The sequence below is a fragment of the Nicotiana sylvestris genome, chromosome 7 (genome assembly GCF_000393655.2).
Source record: "Nicotiana sylvestris chromosome 7, ASM39365v2, whole genome shotgun sequence".
NCBI classification, from domain to species: domain Eukaryota; kingdom Viridiplantae; phylum Streptophyta; class Magnoliopsida; order Solanales; family Solanaceae; genus Nicotiana; species Nicotiana sylvestris.
In genome coordinates, this window is record NC_091063.1 from 38748332 (window position 1) to 38775664 (window position 27333).

At 39.8% G+C, this 27333-nt stretch overlaps 3 protein-coding genes across 3 annotated transcripts; 2 read left to right on the forward strand and 1 right to left on the reverse strand.

Moving 5' to 3' along the window:
* Positions 1 to 4574: 4574 nt before the first annotated feature.
* LOC138873009 (uncharacterized) lies at positions 4575 to 6244 on the forward strand. The gene is made up of 4 exons (XM_070151434.1): positions 4575 to 5082; positions 5228 to 5604; positions 5674 to 5850; positions 5972 to 6244. Exons 1-4 carry the CDS (start codon positions 4575 to 4577, stop codon positions 6242 to 6244), a joined length of 1335 nt encoding a protein of 444 aa, XP_070007535.1.
* Positions 6245 to 6668: 424 nt separating this feature from the next.
* Positions 6669 to 8537, forward strand: LOC138873010 (uncharacterized). The gene is made up of 2 exons (XM_070151435.1): positions 6669 to 7061; positions 8373 to 8537. The coding sequence occupies exons 1-2, from the start codon at positions 6669 to 6671 to the stop codon at positions 8535 to 8537; spliced, it is 558 nt and encodes a 185-aa protein (XP_070007536.1).
* Positions 8538 to 24356: 15819 nt separating this feature from the next.
* On the reverse strand, positions 24357 to 24986 carry LOC138873012 (uncharacterized). The gene is made up of 2 exons (XM_070151442.1): positions 24951 to 24986; positions 24357 to 24830 (listed from the first exon to the last, which is right to left on the reverse strand). The coding sequence occupies exons 1-2, from the start codon at positions 24984 to 24986 to the stop codon at positions 24357 to 24359; spliced, it is 510 nt and encodes a 169-aa protein (XP_070007543.1).
* Between the last annotated feature and the right edge of the window lie 2347 nt (positions 24987 to 27333).

The window sequence follows — 27333 nt, forward strand, 5'->3', positions numbered from 1 at the left end:
TTTTGGAAACGCATCCGAAACGCATTAAAAATTTAACAGGAAGTCATGAGAATATATCAATAATTACTTCTTGGGGAATTGATGGTTTTTTCCACAAATAATTCATGTTCTTCTCCTCGTAGACGGCGGCTGTAGCCATGGCCCCTCCTTTCTAAGCAAACCCTATTTCCAGCCTATAAATATGTAGGGCAATAGTTTATACTTTTCCTTTTCCTAACATTCTAGTTTCCTGAGAGTTAGGACGGAAATATCAGTAAATCTTTTTGCTTTTTCGGAAAAAGAGTTCTAGCATCAACCTTAACTTAGTTAAATATATTAAGGAAATTTTTCATATTTTCTAGTTCTATTTGTAAAGCTTTTGGAATGGTGCCGTCAAAAGTCAAAAGTCAAAAAAAAAAAAAACAAGAAGTGGATATTATTGTATTCAACTTTTATTTTTTAATTATTCGTAAGCGACTCGTTCTATATCTAAATTATTACTATATTTTATATGCATATACATATAGAAGTTCAAATATTGTACATACAAAAGCCTTAAAGCACCTAAGGCAAGGTGACCCAATGTCACCTGGCAATGAAGTACTTAATTAAGTCGATTATTGAAAATACTGCAGCATTAGCCTGAATTCAAGTATCATCCTAAGTATGCCAAAAATGAAGATTGCGCAGCTAAGTTTTGCAAACGACCTACTTTTTTTTAGCAGAGGAGATGTTCAATCAATGCATCTATTGTTTGATTGCGTTACACTACTTTTTTTAGCAGAGGAGATGTTCAATGCATCTATTGTTTGATTGCGTTACACTATTCTCACAAGCTTCTGGGTTAAATGCAAATCTCCTTAAGAGCTCAATTTACTTTGGAGGTGTGAGTAATAATGTGCAGGAGCAAATACTGCATCTTGTAGGGATCAATAAAGGAGAACTATCAATGAGGTATCTAGGGTACCACTAAGCTCTAAAAGATTATCTTGTATTGGTGGTGAAAAAGTACTACATCTGGAATATTAGATTGTTGACATGACATAACGCGTGGAATAATAATATAGTGACACGTTGCAATCTTATTTGATAAAAAAAGAAAAGGCATGGGAAAGAATACCCACGAGATGGTATCGAGCCTAACAGCTGGTAAGGAATGAATAAATAGTAAAAAGAAGGAAAGATACATGAACCGGAAGGAAAATCAGTATAGATATACGGCATTTAAATCAATAAATGCGTCAGTTATAAGAATTCAAAATAATGGGTAATCAATATCATTAATGCCCATAATTAGCCCAAATTATGGGAGGGAAACCGCTACTATTGTATATTCCTATATAAGGACACACAATTCTATTTGTAAAGACAGATCTGAGTCAATATTGAAATACACACTTTACTTTTCTGCTTTCTCGAAACTCTCTACTTTGACTTTGCAATCAATTATTTCCTTAGTTATTCTTGTTATTTTCCTTTGATATCGTTGAGAAAGTGAAGCAAAACTTGGTTATCAGTAACCCGTTTTCTTCTAAAATTAGACTTTGATCAAAAAGTATATTTTTGGTTAAATAAATTGATTCTGTTGTCGGAAATATGATAATCTTTTCACTCTCCAAATTCACTTTTCTGTCAAAACAATCATATCAACTGCCAACAACAATAACCAACTAAACCAACAGCGGGAGGAACTCCACCAATCCCTTCACCACAAGATTCACCACGACAGTGCCGGAAGGGGACACCTCAAAGATTAACATCACATACGAATGATCAACAAGGGGACGAACAAACAACAGAGGGTGCATTAAAACAGCTAATTGCATAACATGTCAACAATGCCCTTTAAGCTTTCGTCAGTGGTTTGCCAACTACGCCACCAACTTCTCCTCCAAACAATACCGTCACTATAGAAAACTCACGCTCAGGACTTGCTAATTAAGGAAGCGGAGGAACTCCCAGCAAATCTCATGATGGAAGGTCAGGTACACCAAATAATTCCGATTTACAAAGTTTAGTACTAACTTTGCAGAAGTAGCTCAAGGAGCAAACTGATCGCATAGAACAAATACCTGGTGTGCCTCCTGTGATTAAAGGAGTAGATATTGACAAATATTCACAACAGCCCTAGAAGCCAAGTGCAGCTCCCTTGTCGATTCCAAAGAAGTTTAAAATACCCGATATTTTAAAGTATGATAGAACAACCAACCCACGAGATCATGTAACCGTGTTTACAACTGGCGTGAAAGGAAATTATTTAACCAAGCAAGAAATCGAGTCAGTGGTGGTCAAAAAATTTGGCGAAACACTTTCGAAAGGAGCACTAACATGATATTCTCTTTTATCAGAAAATTTTATTGATTCTTTTGCTGAGCTTGCAGATTCATCTATAAAAGCACACTAGGGAGCTCAATAAGTTAAAAAGAGGATGGAAGATATCTTCAAAATAAAATAAGGCAATACGGAGCTACTCAGAGAATTTAGTGGATCGATTTCAACGTGAAAGGATGATGTTACCGTGGGTACCTGATAATTGGGCGGCCATGGCGTTTGCAAGTAACTTAAATGAAAAAAGCTTAGAAGCCACGAGGAGACTCAATGAAAGCTTACGAGAATTCCCTGCTGCAACCTGGAATGATATGTACAACAGGTACAACCAAAGCTGCGGATAGAAGAAGACACTATCACTCGGGAAAGGGGTGATGAAAGAAAAAGTTTGAGACGACCAGAAACCGAAAAAGGTCCGGTAAGAACAGGTATGAACCTTACATGGGACCAATAAGAAGGGATTTGCGCTCTAAACAAGAGGTATGACTCTAGATCAAGGGATAGAGACGCGGGTTCGTCATCCATGTTCGGAAAAGAGTGAGATGCGCGAGACAACAATGTTAATATAAAGGCAAAGATTGGTGATTACAGTTTCAATATTAGCACTTCTGAGTTGGTAGCTATTTTAAGAAGTATGGGAAATAAGGTACGGTGGCCAAAAGAAATGAGATCAAACCCTAGCAAAAGAAATCCAGATTTCTGGTATGAGTTTCATAATGACCATGGTCATAAAACAACATATTGTAGATTGCTACAAGGTGAAATAGAGCATTTGTTAAACAAGGTTATTTAACTGACTTGTTCAGTGAGAAGGGTAAGCAAACGTATATGAAGAATAGACAAGAGCCTCCAAAAACTCCATCACCAAAAAGGACGGTTAATGTGATAAGCGGAGGAGAGGAGGTCAATGGTGTGACATATACGACTGCAAAAAAGACATCAAAAGTCACGGTTGCCCATGGAATGCGAGTACACCAAGTTTTGGAAGAAGACAGTATAATGTTTGATGATACAAATGCAGATGGCATGATAATCCCTCACAACGATGCACTGATAATATCTTTACTTGTACATGATACTAATGTGAAATGAGTTTTGATTGATCCAGGTAGCTCTGTAAACATCATTCTTCTGAGGGTGGTAAACGAGATGCAAGTTGATGACAAGATGGTTCCCAAAACACATACCTTATCTAGATTCGACAATTCAAGCATTGTTACAAAAGGGGAAATAGTGGTTTCCACATTCGCAGAAGGAGTTGTCAAAGATACAAAATTCCAGGTAATAGATACGGACATGGCATATTACATGATTCTTGGCAGACCTTGGATTCATGATATGGATGATGTTCCATATACATTACACAAAGTTATTAAGTTCCCTTCACAGTGGGGGATTAGACAAATCCGCGGAGATCAGCAAACTTCTAGAAGCATCAATTCAGTGACGGATTCAAGCATAGAAAACTATGGTGCAGATAAGAAATAGCAACTATAGAATTTAGTTGAGGACATAACAGCACAAACCTCAACTGAAAGTGGACAAACGGATATAGATTCAAGACCTGATGTTATTCAAGAACCAGAAGAGAATGAAAACATCAAAACAACAATTGAAGAACTTAAGGCTATCACACTTTCTGAGCAGTGGCCAGATAGAAAAGTTTATATTGGAATGAAGCTAAGCCCAGAAATGAAAGGTAAACTTGTTAAATTTTTACAAGCTAACGCAGATTGCTTTGCTTGGTCACATTCAGATATGAAAAGTATACCACCGGAGGTTATAACCCACAAGCTAAATGAAGATCCATCATATCCACCTATCAAACAGAAGAAAAGGAAGTAAGGATCCTTAAAAAATCAGGTGGTCTAGGATGAAGTACAAAAAATTTTAAAAGATGGGTCAATACGAGAGGTAAAATATACTAACTGGCTAGCTTATACTATAGTAGTACCAAAAAAGAATGGGAAATGGCGAGTTTGTGTGGATTATACTAACTTAAATAAGGCGTGTCCTAAAGACTCATTTCCTTTACCGCACATAGATCAACTAATCAATTCTACTACAGGATATGAGTTGTTGAGTTTTTTAGATGCCTATTCAGAATATAATCAGATAAAGATAGATCCTTTAGATGAGGAAAAAACTTCCTTTATCACAGACAAGGGAACTTACTGTTATAAAGTCATGCCTTTCGGACTAAAGAATGCTGGAGCCATGTACCAAAAATTGGTAACAAAATTGTTTCAAGAACACCTGGGAAAACTATGGAAGTCTACATCAATGACATGCTAGTCAAGCCAGCACAGGCAGGGGATCATATCCAGCATTTGTCAGATACTTTTCAGATTCTCCGCGAGTTCAATATGAAGTTAAATCCCGAAAAATGTGCCTTTGGCATGGCTTCAGGTAAGTTTTTAGGTTTCTTTGTTTCTAATCGAGGTATTGAAGTAAATCCAGCACATATTAAAGCCATAGAAGAAATACCAGACATACTCGCGAGCAAAAAGGAAGTGCAGAGGTTGACAGGTAGAATAGCAGCTTTGGGAATATTTATTTCTAAATCTTTGGAGAAAAGTTTTAAGTTCTTTTCAGTGTTAAAAAAGCAAAACCAATTTGAGTGGACTTATGAATGTAACCAAGCACTCAAAAATCTAAAAGCATACTTGTCAAATCCACCGCTACTGGCTAAACCAAAGGATGGAGAAAGGCTATTCATCTATCTCGATGTATCAGAAATGGCGGTAAGTGCAGTATTAGTACATGAAGACAAAGGTAAACAATCTCCGATCTATTATGTTAGAAAATCTTTATTGGATACTGAAATTCGATATCCTCACTTATAAAAACTTTCTTTACCATTGATTATGGCATCTAGAAATTTGAGGCATTATTTTTAATGTCACCCCTATCTCTGTAGTGACTGCTTACCCCTTAAGGAATATATTGTATAAGCAAGAACTATCAGGTAGGTTAGCCAAATGGGCTATAGAACTCAGTGAATATGATATCGTGTACCAACCTAGAACTGCAATAAAATCATATGTTTTAGCAGATTTTGTGGCAGACTTCAGCCCAGGGATAGTTCCTGAAGCAGAAAAAGAACTGCAAATATTCACCAGATCTAATTCGGGTTCTTGGACCCTATTTACTGATGGCTCCTCGAATGTTAAAGGAGCAGGTTTAGGTATTGTTCTAATCCCACCTTCAGGAGAAACCATAAGGCAAGCAATAAAGTGTCATCCCATTACTAACAATGAAGCAGAATACAAAGCTGTAATTGCAGGTCTGGAATTGGTATGTGAACTCTGAATAGAGCAGATTATAATCACAAGTGACTCACAACTTGTACTTAATCAAATGCAGGGGACTTATATAGCTAGAGAGGCACGGATGCAGCAATATTTGAAAAAGGCACGAGAATTAATCAAACAATTCAAATCATGGAAAATCGTGCAAATACCCAGGCAGGAAAATGCGGAAGCAGAGGCGTTGGCTAATCTTACATCTGTTGCAGAAGTAACAAATGAAGAAAATACTACCGTAATACATTTTTTTCATTCGGCACTCGATCAGGATAAAAATGAGGTAAATTTCAATAATTTAACTTGGGATTGGAGAAACGAGTTCGTTAATTTTCTACAATACAAGATTTTACCTGAAGACAAGAAAAAAGGCTCAGTCACTTCGACAAAAAACTGCCCGTTACTGTTTGGTTCGTAGCAACCTGTATCGAAATATGTTCGGAGGGCCTTTAGCAAGATGTCTCGAACCTTCTCAAACAGAATATGTGATGAGAAAAGTACATGAGGGACACTATGAAAATTATGCAAGAGGAAGATCCTTGGTAAAAACTTTAGTTAGAGCAAGATATTATTGGCCAAAAATGGAAGAAGATGCAGAAAGTTTTGTAGCCAAGTGCGACAAATGCCAATGATATGGCAACAACATGCATCGCCCAGCGGATCTATTACATCCAGTTATTTCACCATAGCCTTTTATGAAATATGGGATGGATATTGTGGGTCCACTACCACAAGCCAAAGGAAAGGTACGATTTTTATTAGTATTAACAGATTATTTTACCAAGTGGGTAGAAGCAGGTGCAGGAGAAGGAAGTCACGGACTTTATTTGGCGAAATATTGTATGTCGTTTCGGAGTTCCAAAATAAATCGTATGTGATAATGGCCCGCAATTCATAGGTGCAAAAATCACAGAATTCTTTTAGAGTTGGCAGATTAAAAGGATAACTTCAACACCTTACCATCATGTGGCTAATGGACAAGCCGAATCGATAAATAAAGTTATTATTAATAACTTGAAGAAAAGATTAGATGAGTCAAAAGGTAAGTAGCCAGAAATGTTACCAGGAATCTTATGGGCTTATCGAACGACAGCAAAAACAGGTGTGGGAGAGACTCCATTCTCACTTGTGTATGGTGCTGAAGCCTTAATTCCAGTGGAAATAGGTAAACCAAGTACAAGATATACCCAAGCAACTGAAGAATCAAATGAGGAAGAGATGCGAATAAATCTAGATTTGCTTGAAGAAAGGAGAGATGCGGCTCTAATAAGAATGGCAGCGCAGAAACAAACTATTGAGCGATACTACAACCAAAAAGCTCATCTTAGATACTTCAATATTGGGGACTTCATCCTCAAAAAGGTTTTTCAATCGACAAAAGCTGTCAATGCAGGAAAGTTGAGTCCAAATTGGGAAGGACCTATAGAATTCGAGGCATTGCTGGAAAGGGTGTGTATGAGCTAGAAACAATGGAATGCAAAGTACTCTCATCAAATTGGAATGTTGTTCATTTAAAGAAGTATTACTTCTAATCAAAGGTTTTGGACCCCCGGTCAGGTATCATTCGAATATGGTTTAGTTTTGTTCTTTTTTTAAATATACTAACCATTTTAGATGATAGGAAAAAGCTAACCCTTGCCAAATGATGATATTAGACCCAAAAGACACGAGGAATACCGCATTATACCCAGTCTAGGTTACAACCCTTCTGTTGGAAAAAAAGGGGTTAAGCAGTCGTCATCTAAATATATACTTTCGAGTCCCATGTGTATTTTCCTTTTCAGGGAATGGACTAAAGGAAGAAACGATCCAGTGGTCGAGATTTCATACTTCAAAGCTCTAACATTGGGGGACTATATATATATGAAGAGACAAAAGGCAAGAAGACAAAATGTCGGAATTCAAGCCTGAATCAGCCTAAGAGCCAAAAATCAAGCCTTCAAAAATCTTTGAAGAAACTCAAAAAAAAAGACACAAATGGATCCAAGATGTACTCCAAGTTCTTATGAGTTTTTAGTCACAAAATTATAAACCCAAAATTCTTGAACCTATTGTAAATGGAACAATTGTGAAAGAGATGTAACTGTTGTATTACATAAACAAAGAATAATGTACAAAGTTTGAAAGTTCAAAGCATAAGACTTCCTCAAATTATTTCTTTTTTATACTTCTTTCATATATTTACACCAATATGAAGATGAGGCTGTTTGCAACTGATTTTCAACATATGAAAAATAAACTGCAATCACAAAATATATTTTTACTAATCAATTGTGAGTACAATTCTGATTCTCCCTTGATTTTTCTCTCCTGATTATCTTCATGATTAGAGGGCTGAAGTCGCATATTTCTCGAATGTAGGATGATGCAGACCTCCTGGGGATATATTTTATCTCCAGCTTCTTGAACTATTTGATTGTCAAGAATTATCCGGCCATTTTTTGATCTATTTGTGAATATCCCAAAAGTTTATGGGATTTTGAGCACCTCTTCAAGGGAATATGTATCCTTTTATATAGGTGTGAGTTAGGGTTTAGGGTAGAGTAACCTCCAAGAAACCCTAATAGAATTATAGGATTTCAAGAGTCTGTAGTATCTTTAATGTAGGATTTGGCTTGATACCTTAGAATTTTGATGTCTACAAATGTCCCCTACTTCAAGGTTTGCCGGGGTGTAGGTTTGCCAAAACTTGAAGACGAGACTTGAAGTGCTTAATCATCGCAACAAATGGTTTTGAAACTTGGACTTTTTGATTTACAGGAGGAAGAGATGAAGGGCAGAGCTAGTCCCACTGGGCTTGCTAATTTGTTTGCAACTAATTTTCAACATATGAAAAATAAACTGCAATCACAAAATAAGATAAAAATATTTTTACTAATCAATTGTGAGTACAATTCTGATTATCCCTTGATTCTTCTCTCCTGATTATCTCTACGATTTGAGGGCTTAAGCCGCATATTTCTTGAATGTAGGATGATGCAGACCTCCTGGGGATATAATTGATCTCCAGCTTCTTGAACTATTTGATTGTCAAGAACTATCCGGCCATATTTTAATCTCTTTGTGAATATCCCAAGATTTTATGGGATTTTGAGATACCTCTTCAAGGAAATATGTATTCCTTTATATAGGTATGAGTTAGGGTTTAGGGTAGAGTAACCTCCAAGAAACCCTAATAGACTCATAGGATTTCAAGAGTCTGTAGTATCTTTAATATAGGATTTGGCTTGATCCCTTAGAATTTTGATGTCTACAGATACGTCATCTTCATCAGTGTCGCTTATAAAAGGGCCCTCTTTTATTATAATTTCGTGTCTATCAGAATCACGGAATAATAAAGCATTTTTACTGCAAAACTAAATGTCAAAGGGTGAAACAAAAACTCAAACATCAAAATAGGCGGAAAGGAAAGCCGAAACATATATATTAAAAGGCATACGTTTGTCTTCAAACCCTAAAACAAGATAGGGCAAACCAACCACTATTCTAAAAGGAAAAAAAAGGGAAACTTTCCATCAACAAGTTCTAAATAAAACCATCAAAAAACAAGAAAAACTAGGAGTCATCATCCACTGGAACATAAAAAACGGGAGTATCATTGGCGGAGGTAGGGAGATCAGCTTGAGAAGAAGAGCCTTGAATAGCAGCTTCACCAGGAGCACCCTCGGGAATTCCATCTTCAGGTGAAGGAAAGTCTTGACTTTGCTGAGTTTTTTCGGTTGCCTCTTTAGCTTTAGCAATCTCAGCGTTGAGAGCAAAGCCCTCCTGACTGGCTTCCATTAAGGTCTCGAAGCGATTATTCAGAAAAGCTCTACTTACTTCAAGTGACATCTTATCCTCAAGAGCTTCATAATCTCTCTCCCACTAATCGATTTCAGTTATCAACTCCTCCTTCTTTGTTTTAGAAGCATCAAAAACTGCCTTCAAAGGAGTAAGGGAACTTTCCAAGAACTTAAACTTATCAGTAGAGGCATGGAGGTCTTCTTGAGTTTGAGTTAATGTTTGAACGAACTCTCCTGAATAAGCCTCTTTTTGGTTAAGGAGTTCCCTCAGACTCCTTATCTCCTCGGTTGCCTTTGAAAGCTGCTCAGCAAAGAAGACTTAAGGTTATCCTTATCTTTACCAACTTGGCTTGAAGAAGAATTTTCAATTGCTAATTCAGTAGCGATCACATGCATTTGTTGTTCTAAGGCATCCTTCTCCTCTGCCAACACTTCCTTCAACCGTTGAAGACCTTTCAAACTGCTCTTTCCAATTGTCAGCTTTAGTACGAGAATCAGCAATTTGTTAGTCATCATGGACGATTCTTTTCATGAACTCTGTGCCTATCAAGTTGATCTATAAAGGAAGAAAAAAGGTTATTAATAGAATGAAAAGGGAAGAAAGAAGGAGTAAAATCAAAATTCGAACCTTCAGAGATGAATGAACAATATCATTCATCCAAGCCAAAGAACTGTGACTCTCTAACTTTGCTTTCTCCATGGGGCCTAGTAAAGGCTCCAGCCACACGTCGGCTTGGCCCGACTTCTTCAATAAATTCCCACCTTCAGGAACTTCAACAACAATTTTCTTCATCACCTTCTTGATACTGAAAGGATCAACTTCCATGTAAGAAGCGGTAGCAGTTGAAATAACATATGAAGTGAAAACAGTCACGGGGGAGCATCAGCAGCAACTTCAGGTAAGGGGACTTGAGGATAATCGAGAACTGACGGTGGAAAAAAGGTAAGGCGCAACTCCTCAGAAACGGGCTCAAAGGCATCTTCACTTTCGAAGCCATGGACAAACAGTTGTTCAGCAGAAGCAGGGGGATCGTTCACTTCTTCATCAGAAATCAGTAATGGAGCATTTTCTGGTTCATCTAAAGGCCTGGGAGGAACTGAGCTTGAAGGAGGGGTAGTTTCATCGTCGAAAATAGCGCACCTCCTAACTCGAGGTCTACGAACTAAAGAAACCTCCTCTGGTTCTTCTTCTCCCTCAGAGCCACGGGCTCCATCAACCTTCCTCTTTGAAGAAGAGCTCAGAATTCTTTCTTGAGCAAGACTCAGTGTAAGTCTTGCAGATGAAACAGAAGGGGGACTGACACCACGAATAGGAAATCCTAACAAAAGAAAAAAGTCATGGTAAGAAACTCTTAAATAAGAAAAAGAGAAAAAGAAGAATACTAAGCGGGAAAAAGTATTGTGTGTCTTAACTTTCCACCCAAATCTCTGCGAGAGATACTTCCAAGATCTTCTCTCCAGGGGCAACAGATAGTAACTTTCCTACCCAAGAACGGAAGTTGGGAATCTCCTCAAAAACTTCCATAGTTGTTGGAAAAGTAGGCACGAGTACACATGAGAATCATTTTTGAGAAAGGATAAAGATAAGATGTAAATACTTACGTGCAAAATTCTACTTTTCTAGAAAAGGCATATTTCTTTACCCGCCAAAGCACTAGTGGGAGCAGCAATGAAGCGAGCATACCAGCCTCGATCTCTATCATCCTTTGGGCTAACTAATACTATTTTACTTTTGGCCACAAGGGAAAAAATTTCTTCACGAAATAGTTTAGGGGAGTAAAGATGGAGTAGATGACGAAAAGTAAAAGACATAGAAGCCAAGTTTGACAAATAACGGAGGCATGCAAAAGCTCTCCAAATAATAGGACCTATCTGTCCTAAACTCACATTGAAGTAACGATAGAACTCAATAATTACTACGTCAATAGGAGGTTTAAAGCCTAAGGTAAAAGGATATGTATAAACGAAGGAATAGCCAGTTTGGTATGAAGTTATTCTTTAGTTGATACCAGGAACTAAAATTGGGAAGTCAGGTCTCTAATTACATTATCTTCAAACAAGAGCGAGAATACCAATAGTAATCAGAGTTGGGTAACAATCAAAATGATCAAGAGAAGCAGCCATGGAAGAAGGTTGACTCTTCATGGATTCACTATCAGTCACAAAGGATAGCTCTTGATGAACAATTTCATCAACAGTGGGTTCACGTAGAGTTTCAGTTAAATCTTTATCTTTAGAAGAATATCTTGGGGTTGCAGAAGCCCTAGTTCTAGAATAAGACAGATTGGCAGCACTACTTTGAGAAGGGGAACCATGGTTAGAAATAGAACCAAGGCTACGCAATCTACCACCTCTTCTACTTCTAGTAGGTACATTGGAGGAAGCAAACTCATCGACAATGACAACTTTGCGAGGATCAGGGGAATACATGATTAACCAAAGAAACACAAAGAAAAGATGCATAAAGGAGTAAGACAAGAAAAAGAAGGAAAGGCTTTAGAAAATCGAAAAAAAGGGTGAAGTATTTATAAGAAGACACGACTATTGAGGTCATTATGAAGCGTCATAATGGAACCGTCACTTCGTGGCTGATGCGGTTGTAGGAAACCCCTAAAAGACGCTGAAGAACTGAAGGACCAGTTGATAAAAGCCACGTGTCATGATCATTAAATAAAAGTGATGAACAAAGGGTATGATTACATTCGAAAACGGCGACAGAGAATTCCCGCCGTAAAAAACTTTCCACTTCCCCGAATATTCAGTAGAGAATATTCAAGAAAGTGGGGGGACTATCTGTATTGGTAGTGAAAAAGCACTACACGTAGAATATTAGACTGCTGACATGGCATAACATGTGGAACAATAATATAGCGACACGTGGAAATCTTATTTGATAGAAAAAAAAAGGCATGAGAAAGAATACCCCCGAGACGATACCGGGCCTAACAGCTGGCAAGGAATGAATAAATAGTAAAAAAAGAAAGATACATGAACCGGAAGGAAATAAGGAAGGAGAATCGGAATGGATGTAAGGCATTTACATCGATAAATGCGTCAGTTATAAGAATCCAAAATAATAGGCAATCAATATCATCAGTGCCCATAATTAACCCAAATTATAGGGGAAACCTCATTACTGTTGTATATTCCTATATAAGGGCACAAAATTCTATTTGTAAAGACATATGTGAGTCAATATTGAAATATACACTTTACTTTTCTGCTTTCTCGAAACTTTCTACTTTGACTTTGCAATTAATTATTTTCTTAGTTATTCTTGTTATTTTCCTTTGATATCATTGAGAAAGTAAAGCAAAACTTGGTTATCAGTAACCCGTTTTCTTCTAAAATTAGACTTTGATCAAAAAAAATATTTTTGGTTAAACATATCTGTTATACAATGTCAACCATTGATAGATAAAATGATTGGCAGGATAACTTCTTGGATTTCAAGATTACTTTACTATGCTGGTAGAGTGCAATTAATAAAGTCTGTCCTTTTCTCAATTCAAATATATTGATCTCAATTGTTTCTATTACCAAAGAAGATTATTGTATTGATTGAGAGGATTTGCAGAACCTTTCTATGGACAGGGAACATAGAGGCTTCCAAAAAGGCATTACTAGTCTGGGATAAACCATGTCTACAAAGACTGCAGTAGGGCTAAATCTTCTGAACATTCACCTATGAATAAAGCGGCTATGTGTAAGCTATTATGGAAGTTGAGTAAGAAGAAGATATATTATGGGTGAAGTGGATTAATATATATTATGGGAGAGAAGACCCGCTATGGGATAAATTTCCCAAGCGAGCTTGTTGGATGATACAAAAGGTTTTTAAAGCTAAGCGATATATTGAGGAGGCTGGTATGACCAAAGAAGATTTGATGATTCTATGCTCATTTTCAATCAAACAGATGTATCTAAAGATGCTTGGAGATTACACAAAGGTTAGTTGGAGAAGATTAATATGCAACAACCCAGGATCTCCTAAATGGCTAGTCATAGTGACTATGGTAGCTCATAGAAGGTTATATACAAAGGATCGGCTAGCTCATTGGGGAATGATAGTGGATCAGGCATGTCCTTTATGCCAGGCAACATTGGAAAGTATTGAGTATCTATTCTTCATATGTGTTGTATCTAAATGGGGGAAGCTATTGGAATAGCAAGGTATATTAACGAATGTTATGGAGTGGATTGAGGAAATGCAATGGCTTAAAAGTAATCGCAGAGGGGAGAGTGCAATAGCTACCATATACAGAATAACTTTGGGAGCAACTATGTATTATATCTGGCAAGAGAGGAATTTAGTGGTGTTTAAGAGCAAAAGAAGACAACCTCTAGGAATTATAAAGATGATCATCTAAGAGGTATTCGTGAAAATCAGTATGTGTAGGAAGCTGAATACCAGAATAAATACTTTGAACTTTTATCCTGTCTTGTAAGGATTGTAGGATATTTGACATGGTGGACTGAGTAGAGTCGGAGTGCAAATCTGGGGTAGTCCAATTTGTTGTTTTCCTTTTTTCTTGAGCCACTGTGTTTCTCTTAGTTGGTAATAAAATTGCTTATTTACCCAAAACAAAAACTCAAAGCAAAATGTTGATCCACTTTTTTACTTGTAAGAAATAAATTTCACATTTTCATTTAACAATTTTTTAAATATATAAAGTTTTGACTCGATTTAAGGTGAAGTGGTTGAAGAACAAAAAAATAGCTTGGGTGGTGGAAATTTATTTGCAGTTGACCAGCAATAGAAAGAAGGGGGGCCTTTGAGCAACAATCAAGTTATCTCCGCGTGATCCATATCTCATAGGTCAAGAGTTCGAGCCGTGGAAGCAGTTATTAATTCTTGCATTAGGGCCTTCAGAGTGTGAATTTTCCTCTAATCCTCCGTAAACGTGGAATACTTTATGCGTCGGGCTGCCCTTTGCCCTTTTACACTAGCAATAGCTAGAAATCATCAAAATGTCTCTGATTCGCTGGAATCTTTTTCATTAAATGTTTTTACTTTTTAAAGATTTTGACTTTCCTAATCTCGGTTGAGGTGTCCTTTTACGACAAGTTTGATTTGCCACGTTCTGCGTATTTAGCCTTTGCTCTCTCCTCCTTTTAGCATTTAACCCTAATGTAGTGTAGCAATATGATTAATGAAGTGACTTAAACTAAAACTGAGTTTTCTAAGTAAGAGGTTTGAAATCGAGAATACGAGTTAATGGTGTTTGACCAAAAAGTATAAGACCCTTTTGTCGAACTAATTATTGGAGATATGGAAGGTAAATCTTAGCCAAACATAATTAATCCTAGATTTAAATATATAAGATACGAAAATCAAAGAAGAACATGAATATGTAGTATTTCTTGATATAATGATCATACATTAGATGTGAATGATAAGCTTACATATAAGACAGACTTGCACCACAATCATGGAAGCAATGGAGAGGAAGAGAAGGAGCTATTGATGAGAGAGAGATTTTCCTTTGTTGATTCCCTCATCATGGCTAGCCACACTCCCCCTTGTCTGGTCTCAGCTCCCCATATAGATATATATTAGCTATTTTCTTTTTTATTCAATGGTCTTTGACCGGCGTGCTTTCTTATGACTATGCCCCTCATCGCTCGTCCAAACATCACGCTCATTCTACGATGTAAGCTTTTCGACGATTTGACCCCGGCAATGGCCGAGGTGCTCTTTACTATCATGCCTCGTGGGCGTGATTACGGCTTGGTCGGCCCCTTATCATTCCTTGTAAGAACAACCATCTTATGCCAGATTTTGACCTATACAGTTAGTCCCTCTATCCGTCGAGGTCGCCTCTTGGAGAGCTAAACGGGCGGACTTTGTTGATTCAAAAGTTAGGAGAAATATGAACATTACGCGTTGAACAAGATCCTTAGGTCGAGGTGGTGACATGACGCTTCAATGGTACCATCGAACCGTTGCGTTAGTGCGGAGCTGAATTGTTGCGTTGATCCGAAACATCGTGACTACCTATTATGCTTCATTATGGCACACGTTTCCCAGGCACCGTATCGTTTCCTATGCCCTTTCAGTTTTTTGGTTGGCGGCTCTTGGGTTTCCCGCTCAGGACATTTGCGTTCCTATAAATAGGGGAACCCACCATTCGATTGTTACGCTTTTCGTTCATCTGAGAATTTTGCAAACCTCCACTTTCTTCAGTATTTCATACTTCTTCTTTCGTTAGAATTTCACGTGAACATCCTCTCTTTTCTTCCATCACCCTTGTTTATGTCGATCAAGTTTAGGGAAATGGCTGGTTCTTCTTCCCAGACTGACAAGTCCGCCGAATCTCCGGTGCCAGAAAATTATGCATCTCCTCTTGGAGAGGGGGTGGAGGAGGCAGAATGTGAGGGAGCTCCAACGGTGGCTGAGATACTGCCCCGTCCGGGGAAATTATGGACTGACTTCAAAAGCCTTGCGGGAAAGGAATCGAAACCTGTACCCTCTACCATTGATGAAGCGGCGATAGTTGCGCTTAAGATAGATGGTGAATTCCAAGCCATATCAAAATGGTGCCAGTAATGGGGACGGACATTGTACATTTGCACTGCCCAGGGTATTGCGCATTTTATGCGTATCCTTTTGTTGTCGGGTATACGCTTCCTCTGCCCTCTCTAGTGATAGATTCCTGCCGCTTCTACGAAATGTGCCTGGGTCAGCTTTTACCGTACACATACAAGCTCTTCATCATGCTTCTCAAGTATGTGGAGCTCGCCGTACACATACAAGCTTTTAATGTTTTTGCCCCTCAATTTATTTGAGGCACGATGATCCACATGCACCATCGAGGAATAAAGAGTTTGGTGGTGAAGATGGACGATAAGGATAATCACCGCTTCTGGGAAAGCTATTTTTATGTGCAGACGGAGCACCTTGTTGCGGACTCAGCAGGGTTCCCTGAGACGTGGAACTTCGCACGTAAGTTTTCCTTTGTTAATTTTGTGTGTCCTCTCGAGGTATGGTCGATCGTTCTTCTTTAGGTGACATTGCTAATTTGTTTTTACTTTCGGATCCAAAGACTGCCTCCCCCGCCAGTCAACGACATCCGTGAGTGGGTAAATGCCATTCTTCCCCATACAATGGGGGTTCGCTAGTGGGCATCCTTCTATGAAAGATATGGGCGTAAGCCTCTTATTGGTGAGTTGGCCCGCTACAAATGTTGTTTCTTTGCCTTATAGTTCGATTTCGTCATAGTATGAATGTCTTTCTTTGCTGACAAGAAGGGTGCGAAGGGCGAGGGCCCTTCTGCTTGCGTTCCGTCAACTGGAACCTCCTACCCGGCCCGCGCCAAGGGCTGCTACCGGCCTACATCGAGGTCTACTACCCAATCTGCTCCTACGACCGGGGCCGTGCCCACGGAGGCAACTCCTCGACCTGAGACTCCGGCTCCTACCGTCCGTTCAATGGGCGAATCTTCCCGTGATAATAGTGGAGAGGGCTCGTCGAAGAGACGATGAGTGAAGTTAGAAGTGGCTCCTCCAATTGAAGCATCTTTAGGGGGCGACCCTCCCTTGGCGGTGTCTGAAGTTTACAGTGGTGCTAACCTGGTTGTAGAGGTCAACCCGATAGTAGAGGTTGTGCCTGTCGTAAGCGATCAACAGACTAGTGTGGCAGAGAGATATATCCCTAATACTGTCGTCATTGTCTTGGGCGGTCCTTCATCATCCAGGCCGAATCGCGCCTCTACTTCAGTCGCAGAGAGGGGAAAAGGTGTCGTGGTTGATGATTACTGATCGAGTCCAACCCTATACCACTACAGAGTGGCAAGAGTAGTCGATGTAGCTTTTACCCGAGAAGGTCGGGATCGAATCCACATGGAGCTAGATATATTTGGAGTTGGATTCCTATCAAATATAGCAATGTGTAGTGCTTTTGATTGCACTTCCAATTATTCTTGTTTGTTTGTTACTTCTAAATTTAATACTATTGATGCAAGAAATTAAGCTAAATGGATATTTTTTTAGGGTTTTCTAAATGGGTAAAGAGGTACTAGGGAAGTGACTTTCTCCTAGATGAGTATCTAACGGGATCTCAAACTTAGGGCAATAATGTTATAGTTGGGATCGTGATATAGCCAATACACGAAACTACTCACTCTATACATCTCGGTAGTTTGAGTGACTTTTCCGTAATTGGCTTTCTCAAGCCCAATTGGGTGTTCTTTTTGTGCAAACAATATTGGTTCAAGTCGGGTATTACTATCTCTAGGTTTAACGCTTTAATTGGGGATATCAATCTCTTGAATACACCCCAATTCCTTGTTGGCCTGAAATTCCTAGACTTAGTCTCTCTTTCTCAAGAAGAGCCTAAGTCAAAAAGGCACAAATTAGTGTTTGCAACCACTAATTCAACATAGAAAGCATAAACCAGGCCAAATATACATCACCCATAAGCATCTAAGCCCTAAAACAAGAAACCCATTAAATACTCATACTAGGGTTGAGCCACAACCCTAGCTAATGGGTTTAGATACTCATAATTGAAGAAGAAATCATATATTGAGATGAAGAATAATACATAAATTGTAATTATAAGATAAGAGACTAAGATTAATTGCTAAGTAATCTACAAAATTACTCAAAATAGACAAAAACGGCGCTTCACGTGCTCAGCTAACGTAAGATGACCTAAAAATCTGAAAAGAAAGTATTTATACACAGCTAAATTTTTCGGACAAAAATGCCCCTAACGGAGGTACCGCTGACAGCGAAAAATGGAGCGGTGCAGCGGTGAGGCTATCGCGGCCGCATAAAATCTATCGCGGAGTCTTCAATATTTGTCTCAACTACAGGTTCTCTGAACTCCTTCTCCGCGGACCGCGGTAAACTGACCGTTGTCGCGGTGGAGGCACCGCTGCCGCATAATATCACCACGGACCGCGGTAGCTTGAATTCCAAAAATGACAAATCTCTAAATCCTTGCCACCACGGACCGCGATAAAAGGACCGCGGTCATGGTGGGTCTTCTGCATCCGCGATGGATTTTTCGTTGTAGCGCTGCTTTGACTTGGTTTTGAACTTGTGCAGGTTTCACTCCTTTTTTTAGCTAGTTATGACATCCTTGTCCCTTTTACCAAACACTGCAAACAAGCACAACAAGTTAGCTTTTGAGGAATACTTGTACACATATTAGTCCAAAACTCAAGCAAAAAGGAGCATAAACTAGATTAGAATCCCTAGGTATCAACTCTCCCAAACTTAAGCTTTTGCTTGTCCTCAAGCAAACAAAGTAATTCCCACCTCCTTAAGATAAAAGAAAGGAAAATTTAGCTGTCCTAAAGTAACCTCATTAAGAATCAATTGGGACTAACAATTACCCTCAATTCAAATGCATTATCAACAATACACAACTTTTTAGCACCATGGCTATAGTGCGACACAAAAGCATCAAGAGTTGACTCAACTCATCAAGGAAACTCTTTCTGTTACATTGGTCGCTGTGGAACCCAAACTCATACTCCTCAACTCTCCATAAGCAAACCTCACTTTTAGATTGTATAATTCCGAACGAGGATTGTAGAAAATACACTCACCTCTCTCAAAGGAAGGTCACAAGTCCGGGTCTAAGTACCATAAGCTTGCCCCTTATGTGAGTCACCACTAATGTAAGCTCACTCAACTCAAGATCATATAGGGCTTTTGTAGGAATTTAATGAAGGCTTTTGGTTCAGGTAGGATATATTGGTCTAAGAAGGTTTCATCTTCCCTTAAGCACTTCATTTGCTTCATTTTGGCACATATTTTCTTGACTCTTTGAGTCATTTACTTCTTCTTTAGGGTCTAGAGAAGCACACTGTCACTCTTTCTTGTTCATTTCAATCCTTTTTCTCCTTTCTAATCTTTCCATGCCTTTCATCTTTTGCTTTTGTTGAATCCCTTCATTTCTTCTACATTGTTCATTTTCTTTTTGAATTTTTGGCTTTTCTTTCTTTTTCTGTTTCTTTACCTTTCCTTTTCTTCATTTTTTACCTTTTATCACTTTTGCATTCCTCGTCTCCCCCCCCCAAAACTTATGATTTTGCCTTGTGCTAAGGAAAGATAGAGTGCCAAGAGAGGATAATTTTAGAATGGATAAAGGTTTATATCATGGTTTTTGAAAGAATAAGGGCTAAGGCTCAACGGGGTTGACTAAGGATGTCATCATTGGTAGGCTATGGATGTTTTCAAGTTTCAATTGGGATCAGTGAGAGCTTATAATCACTTCTCAAGTCGAGCTACACTTAGGATTTCGCCTAGACAAACATTCAGGGCAAGTTCTTGACTTATTGGCACAGGACTTGGACTTGCAAATCAATACCTCACCACACAAGCTATAGGATTGCTAAAGAAACAGAGTCGAGGTCCCACAACAACCTTAGCTAAGATTTGAGCAACAGACATGGTTCCGAGAAACCATTCGATGATTGTTTAGCCAACACAAGAGTCTCAAGGTTACAACTATCACCATCTTATACACAACAATTTGTTTTTAACCATAAGGTCAAAGGTAAATGTGTTAGGACCAAGTGAAGCTTTGCCTGAGGCACCATTGCTCACTAACTACTATTTACACAAAAACAAAAAGAAAAACAGACTCAAACCCTTAAGAAGGTTGTCATGCCATCTATCATCGGGAAGAGCCACCCGGTTTACACAAACTCCACCATTAGAAAGAACCGTGGTATTAAGAAAACCAAAGGCTTATTGATCACACAAAATTGTAAATAAGAAGCTACGAACCAAAAAAGAAGCTATTAAATGAAATAAAAAGCTATACTATTAAGGAAATTGCAACACAAGCTATGAAGTAAACTGCGGAAAGTAAACTAAATATGTACAAAAGGGGGGTTTAGATGAATATACATAAGAAGGGATGAATATATACATGAGAGTAACTTTATATACTGAGTGGGGTCTTGTGGTAGCACGGGATCCTGTGGCTGGGCACCTGAATCATCTGTCCTGGGGGCCTGTGGCTGGCCAGAAGCAACACCCTCCATCTCCTCCAACTCAATCTCAACATCATCCACATGGGGGATCATCCTCCTCCTCTTTGGAGCTCTCTCAATCTCCTGCTCTGTCTGAGTTGCTGGAGGCTGATCATGCAATAGTAGCTCTAAAGACAAATTGTCAGCTGCCTTCATCTTCTCCAATTCTCCCCTAAATTCCTTAACCAACTCCTTCAATGCTCGCGTCTTCTTTAGCTTCTTTGTGTATTTGCTTAGCTCTTTAAGTGTTTTCCCTTGATCAGCAAGAGCATCTATTATCAGCCTTTGGTTATCAAGGAGCTTTTTCTGGTTGTTCAGAATCTCCTTGAGAGTATCCTCTACTAAAGCTGGCACCTGCGGCTTTGGGGGCATTGACTGGGCTGCCACTGAACTAGATAGCACAGATAGTTTAGAAGTTGCTGCCTGCATCCAGTTATTGATACTGGAGAGTGTTTGGCTCAATCTATGGGCAGTCAATGGGTATGGTGAAGAGGATGGAATATCTAGAGGAGTAGAAGTAGATAGTCCGGGGCAGGCTCTGGTATGGAAGTGGGAGGCAGTGAAGGAGTGACTACCATTGCTGGCTCTTTAGACTGACCAGTAGAAGTAGTGGCTTTGCCCTTGGATCCCTTAGCTTTGGGGTTGTCCGTACACTTGAGGTTGTACCATGAAAATGCCATTTTGGGTTTCACCTTCATATCAAAGTTTCTTTTCTCCACTTCCTGATCTTCAAAGTACATTGTGAGGAAGTTCGGGAAGGGATACGATCTGTCACCCTTATTGACCACTATGGTGATCATCCTAGACATGAAATTCCTGATATTGATCGGGAAGCCTTCCATAATAGCTGCCACTAATATTGCCCTGGAGACCGGCAAGATATTTTCATGGGTGGTGGGGTCTAGCCTGCTGTATACAAAAGTCTCCCAACCCTTCGCCTCAAAGTTTAGGGTGTTCCTCAAGATAGGAACCCCTGCTATCAACCATGTTGGGTGGTGCCTGGGAGATCCAGATATGATGCCAACCACGGACGAGCTGCCTCATTAAGTGTCACCTTCTCCATGTACAATGCTTTATCTTCCTCATTAAAGCCTAGGTACTCATTTATTGTCTTCCCATCAAACTTCACTTTCAAGTTCCACACTTTAGTCACTTTGGTATCCTTCTTGATGTGCAAAGATTGGCGTAAAACTCCTTGACTAAGTGATCATTTGCCTCTGATACCCTGCTAGTGAAGTAATCCCACCCCACTCGTTCATTGAATTATTGTTTCACATTGGGGTTGTGCGGCAGGAGATCCCTCTCTATGAACTAACGCTCATGAATAAGCGATCTTAGAGGCCACCACTCCTGAAACTTATGATAAGCCAGTTCACTAACGAACTGCTTTAGCCACACCTCGGGGTTTCTAGTTCTTTCCACACCCCCAGTTTGAGGCACACCCCCTCCTTCTTCATTCAGTAACCCAGCATCCACATCCTGTCCAGGTGACGAAGGTGTAGCTGAGGTTGAAGCTGAACTATCACTGCTCTCTGCTGAGACCTTAGATGACTCAGAACCAATATGAACTGAAGCACGAGCAGTAGGAGAGTCTGGAGGTTTAGGTGCATCTCTCAACATGTGTCTCTCCGGAAAGTTGGGTACATATTCGGGCATTGAATCAGACTCTGATGTCTCCCGGGATAGCAAGTACTCACTTCCCTCAGAATGGGAAGTAGCTCTATCTGCAACTCTGACTGGTTTCTCCAATTGCTTTATGAACTGCTAGGGTCAATTTAATCATGCCTCGTCCCCTACCCCATAATGACTCTACTTTACCCTTTTGTTTGTCACCACCTCCTCTAGATTTAACCATTGTCTGCAAGTATAATCATTTGAAACTTGTTAGTGCAAAGACTAGAAGAAGTAGTGCAGAAAAGCAGTTGACAGTGCAAGACAAAACAACAAACTGCGGATCGCAAAAAAAGGATCGCGGCCTCGAAGGCTGTACCGCGGACTGCGAAAAATCAACCACGGCCGCGGAGGTATGGGATTCAGACTACCCACTCTCTGATTCAGATGCACCACAGACCACAGAAAACCCATCGCGGCCGCAGAGAGGCACAACTGTCAGCGGAAAATGCCACCGCTGACCGCAGTTATCAGAACTTAATAATCTCACAAAACAAAGATAACTGCGGACTGCGGAGGTCAAATTAGGGCTCAACACCTAGGGTTTCTAATTTTTCATGCATTTTGGCATTAATCAACACATTATCAATCCCGCTAGGTAGTTAATAACAATTTCTAACCAATTGAAACCTAATCTAATTAACACTATGGAACCCTAAGTCTACATTGAAAGAAAAAGGAAGAGGAAGAAGTAATAACTATCAATTTAAAAGAAAATAAAAACAAAATTAAAGACTAAGGGTTGATTAAAATTACCAGATGTGAAATGTGAAACAAATTAAGCTTAGTTCTTGTGTTTGTGTAAGTTAGGGTGTGAGTGAACGGTAGTCTATGTTGTTTGAGAATGCAAAGAGCAAAAAGTGTAAAAGGGGGCCCTATGGTTCTATTTATAGATATGCCCTGGGACCCACATATTCTTACCTACCACAGCCGTGGTAAATTCACTGTGGACCGCGGTTGTGAAGTTCAGAAGAGTTGTTGCTTTGAGACCACTGCGGACCGCGAAAAATGCTCAGCGACAGCAATAAGCCACCACTGACCGTGAAAAATGCACCGCGACAGCGGTTGAAACTTTAGAGAACCCCCAATTTGGATTGTTTAGCACCGCTGACCGCAATCAAATTCCACCCCCGCGATAAGGCCACCGCGGACCGCAAAAAAAAAGAGCGCAACCGCGGTCCAAACTTCAGAGAGTGACACATTTTTCCAGCTTAGTCCCGCACTGCATCAAACATCCCTATACACATCTCACAACCAGTTAGTCCAAAAATAAATCTTATACTAAGAGGAAAATCAAAGAAAAACAAAAATAAAAACACATGGTTTGCCTCCTAAGAAGTGCCTGATTTAACGTCGCAACACGACGAAAGTTACCATCAATCACTTGAGATGGATCATTGCCATCACGTGGCCATCATCAAACTTGCCAAGATAGTGCTTGACTCTATACCCATTAACTCTGAATATCTTACCATTTTTGTTTTTCAAATCAAGAGCACCAAACAGAGTCACAAGCACCACCTCAAAAGGTCCACTCCATTTTGACTTAAGCTTTCCCGTAAACAGTCATAACCGGGAGTTGAACAAGAGAACCAAATCACCTACTTTGAACTCCTTGCCACGAGCATATTTGTCATATAAGTATTTCATCTTTTCCTTATACAAGGACGAGCTGGAATAGGCATGGAACCGGACTCATCAAGCTCATTAAGTTGCTCCACCCGAAGATTTGCTACAACCATTCAAGATTTAACTTTCTAAAAGCCTACATGGCCTTGTGCTCTAACTCAACCGGTAGATGGCAAGCTTTGTCAAACATCAACCGGTACGGAGACATACCAATCAGAGTCTTATAAGTAGTCCTGTAGGCCCATAAAGCATCATCCAATTTCTTGGACTAGTCGGTCGGTCTTTGACAATATGCTCTTAATCTCCCTGTTGCAGACCTCAACTTGCCCACTAGCCTGAGGATGGTAAAGGGTTAAAACCTTATGATTGACACCATACCTTGCAAGTAGAGTATCAAATGCCTTATTGCATAAATGAGAACCCCCATCACTGATGATTGCTCTATGAGTGCCAAACCGAGTAAAGATACTCTTCTTGAGAAAAGCCACAACACTCCAGGCCTCATTGTTGGGTAAAGCCACGGCCTCAACCCAATTGGAAACATAATCAAAATCCACCAGAATGTATGTGTTACCCCATGAACTTACAAAAGGTCCCATGAAGTCGATGCCCCACACATCAAATATGTCAACCTCAAGAATAGTGGTGAGAGGCATTTCATCCTTCTTTCAAATTTCGCCAGCTCTCTGGCACTCATCACATCTCTTCACAAGATCACCTGCATCCTTGTACAATGTAGGCCAATAGAATCCACAGCTAAGCACCTTTGAAGCTATCCTTGCCCCACCATGGTGACCACCATAAGGAGAGGAATGACAAGAATTAAGAATACTCAGTTGCTCTTCTTCCAGAACACATCTTCGGATCACACCATCATTGCAAATTTTGAACAAATAAGGCTCATCCCAATAGTATTCCAAGCTATCCCATTTGAGCTTCTTCCTTTGGTTAGAAGAGAGCTCACATGGAACAATACCGGTCACAAGAAAGTTGGCAACATTTGCAAACCAAGGCATGCTATTCACAGATATAGAGAGAAGTTGCTCATCAAGGAATGGATCATTAATTTCAAGGCCATCACAAGGCCTCCCCTCCTCCTCCAAGTGGGATACGTGGTCTATCACTTGGTTTTCACTCCCTTTCTGATCAACAATCTCAAGGTCAAACTCTTGAAGTAATAGAACTCATCTCATCAATATCGCCTTGGAATCCTTCTTTGTCGCCAAGTAGCAAAGTGCTGCATGGTCAGTATGAACTATCACCTTGGCCCTCATGAGATAAGCCCTAAATTTCTCCATTGCAAACATAATTGTTGGCACCTATTTTTCCATCACCGTGTAGTTCACTTGAGCATCATTCATTATCTTGCTTTCATAATACACCGGGTGAAACATCTTGTTGTCTCTTTGACCTAAGATCGCTCCAACTGCAACGTCACTTGCATCACATATGATCTCAAAATGTAAGCTCCAATTGGGTGCGGTAATAATGGGAGTGGTTGTCAATTTGTACTTGAAAAGTTCAAAAGCTTGCATACATTCCTCATTAAACATGAACTTGGCATCTTTTTCTAATAACTTGCACAAAGGATTCACTACCTTAGAAAAGTCTTTGATAAATCTTCGGTAGAACCGTGCATGCCCAAGAAAACTTCTAACCCCCTTGACTGAAGTAGGAAGAGAAAGCTTTGAGATCACTTCAATTTTATCCTTGTCCACCTTTATATCATGCTTTGAAATCTTATGGCCGAGGACAATGCCATCCTCGACCATAAAGTGGCATTTTTCCCAGTTAAGCACAAGATTGGTCTCTTCATACCGGGCCAACACCTTGTCAAGATTTTTCAAACATTCATCAAACGAGTCACACACAACACTGAAGTCGTCCATGAACACCTCCAAAATGTCCTCCACCATGTCGATAAATATGTCCATCATACATCGCTGAAATGTAGCCGGTGCATTACACAACCGAAATGGCATTCTAGAAAAGGCAAAGGTGTTATACGGACAAGTGAAGATTGTTTTCTCCTGATCTTTCGGAGCAATCAAAATCTGGTTGTACCCGAAGTACCCTTCCAAGAAACAGTAGAAGGCCCGCCCAACAAGTCTATCTAGTATCTGGTCAAGAAAAGGCAATGAGATGTGATCCTTGTGGGTCACTTTATTCAGTTTATGGTAGTCCATGCACACCTTCCATCCGATGATAGTCTTGGTGGGAATCAACTCATTTTGTGCATTAGTAACCACTGTCATACCACCCTTCTTCGGCACAGATTGCACCGGCTAAGTTCAAGAACTATCTGAGATGGGGTACACAACCTCTACATCCAACCATTTGATCACCTCCTTTTGATAATCTCTTGCATAGCCTTATTCAACCTCTTTTGATATTCCACGGAGGGCTTGGAATCATCTTCAAGAATAATCTTGTGCATGTAAAAGGCGGGGCTTATCCCCGGATATCAGCTAGAATCCATCCAATTGCCTTCTTCTATTTTTGGAGCACCGCCAATATGGCATCTACCTGCATGTTAGTAAGACAAGAGGAAAGAATAACTGGCAAAACTGAACGAGGGCCTAAGAATTCATACCTGAGGTGTAGAGGCAACAACTTCAATTCCAACACGGGAAGTTCCTTGTTTGAGGGCTTTATTGGTGGGGTCTTTCTATTCTCAAAATCCAAAGAGAGCTTACGAGGCTCATAAGAGTAAGAGCTCATTCCATGCAAAGCATTGACACACTCCACCCGGCCTTCATCCTCATTGACATAAAGGTTCAACAATACCACTTTTAGAGGGTCCTCCACATTGATCATTGCACTAGTATCATCAATTATGACTTCCATGACAAGATCCACAAAAGAGCACACTTCTGTACTGTTGGGTTGCTTCATTGATTTGCACACATGAAAGACCATTTTCTCACCACCCACCCGGAAGGTGAGTTTCCCTACTTCCACATCAACTAAGGCCTTCCCAGTTGCAAGGAAAGGTCTTCCCAATATGATCGGAACCTCATAATCAACCTCGCAGTCCAAAATCACAAAGTCAACAGGCAAAATGAACTTCTCCACCCGAACAAGAACATCATCAATAATACCAAGCGGCCTCTTCATTATTCTATCCACCATTTGTAACCTCATTGAAGTAGGTCGTGGTTGAACAACACCCAAAGTTTTGAAGACGGAGTAAGGCATCAAATTGATGCTCGATCCCAAGTCACATAATGCCTTTGCAAAATCTGCACTCCCAATCGTGCATGGAATAGTGAAAGCATCGGGATATTCAAGCTTTGGAGCCATTGAGTGCACAATTTCACTTACTTGGTGAGTCATTTTGATGGTCTCACAATCCATGGATCTCTTTTTAGTCACCAAGTCTTTAATGAACTTGGCATAACCCAGCATTTGTTCAAGAGCGTCCACTAATGGAACATTGATTGACAAGCTTTTCATCATCTCTATGAACTTCTTAAATTAGTTCTCATTCTTTTGATTCGCAAGCCTTTGAGGGTAAGGTGGAGGAGGCCTTGGCAAAGGAGTTTTAGCCTTGGGCACTACCGTTTCCGACATGTCTATCACGTATTTCCTAGACTGATTCATGTCATTTTGAGCCTCCACCTCATTATCATGAATATCAATCCT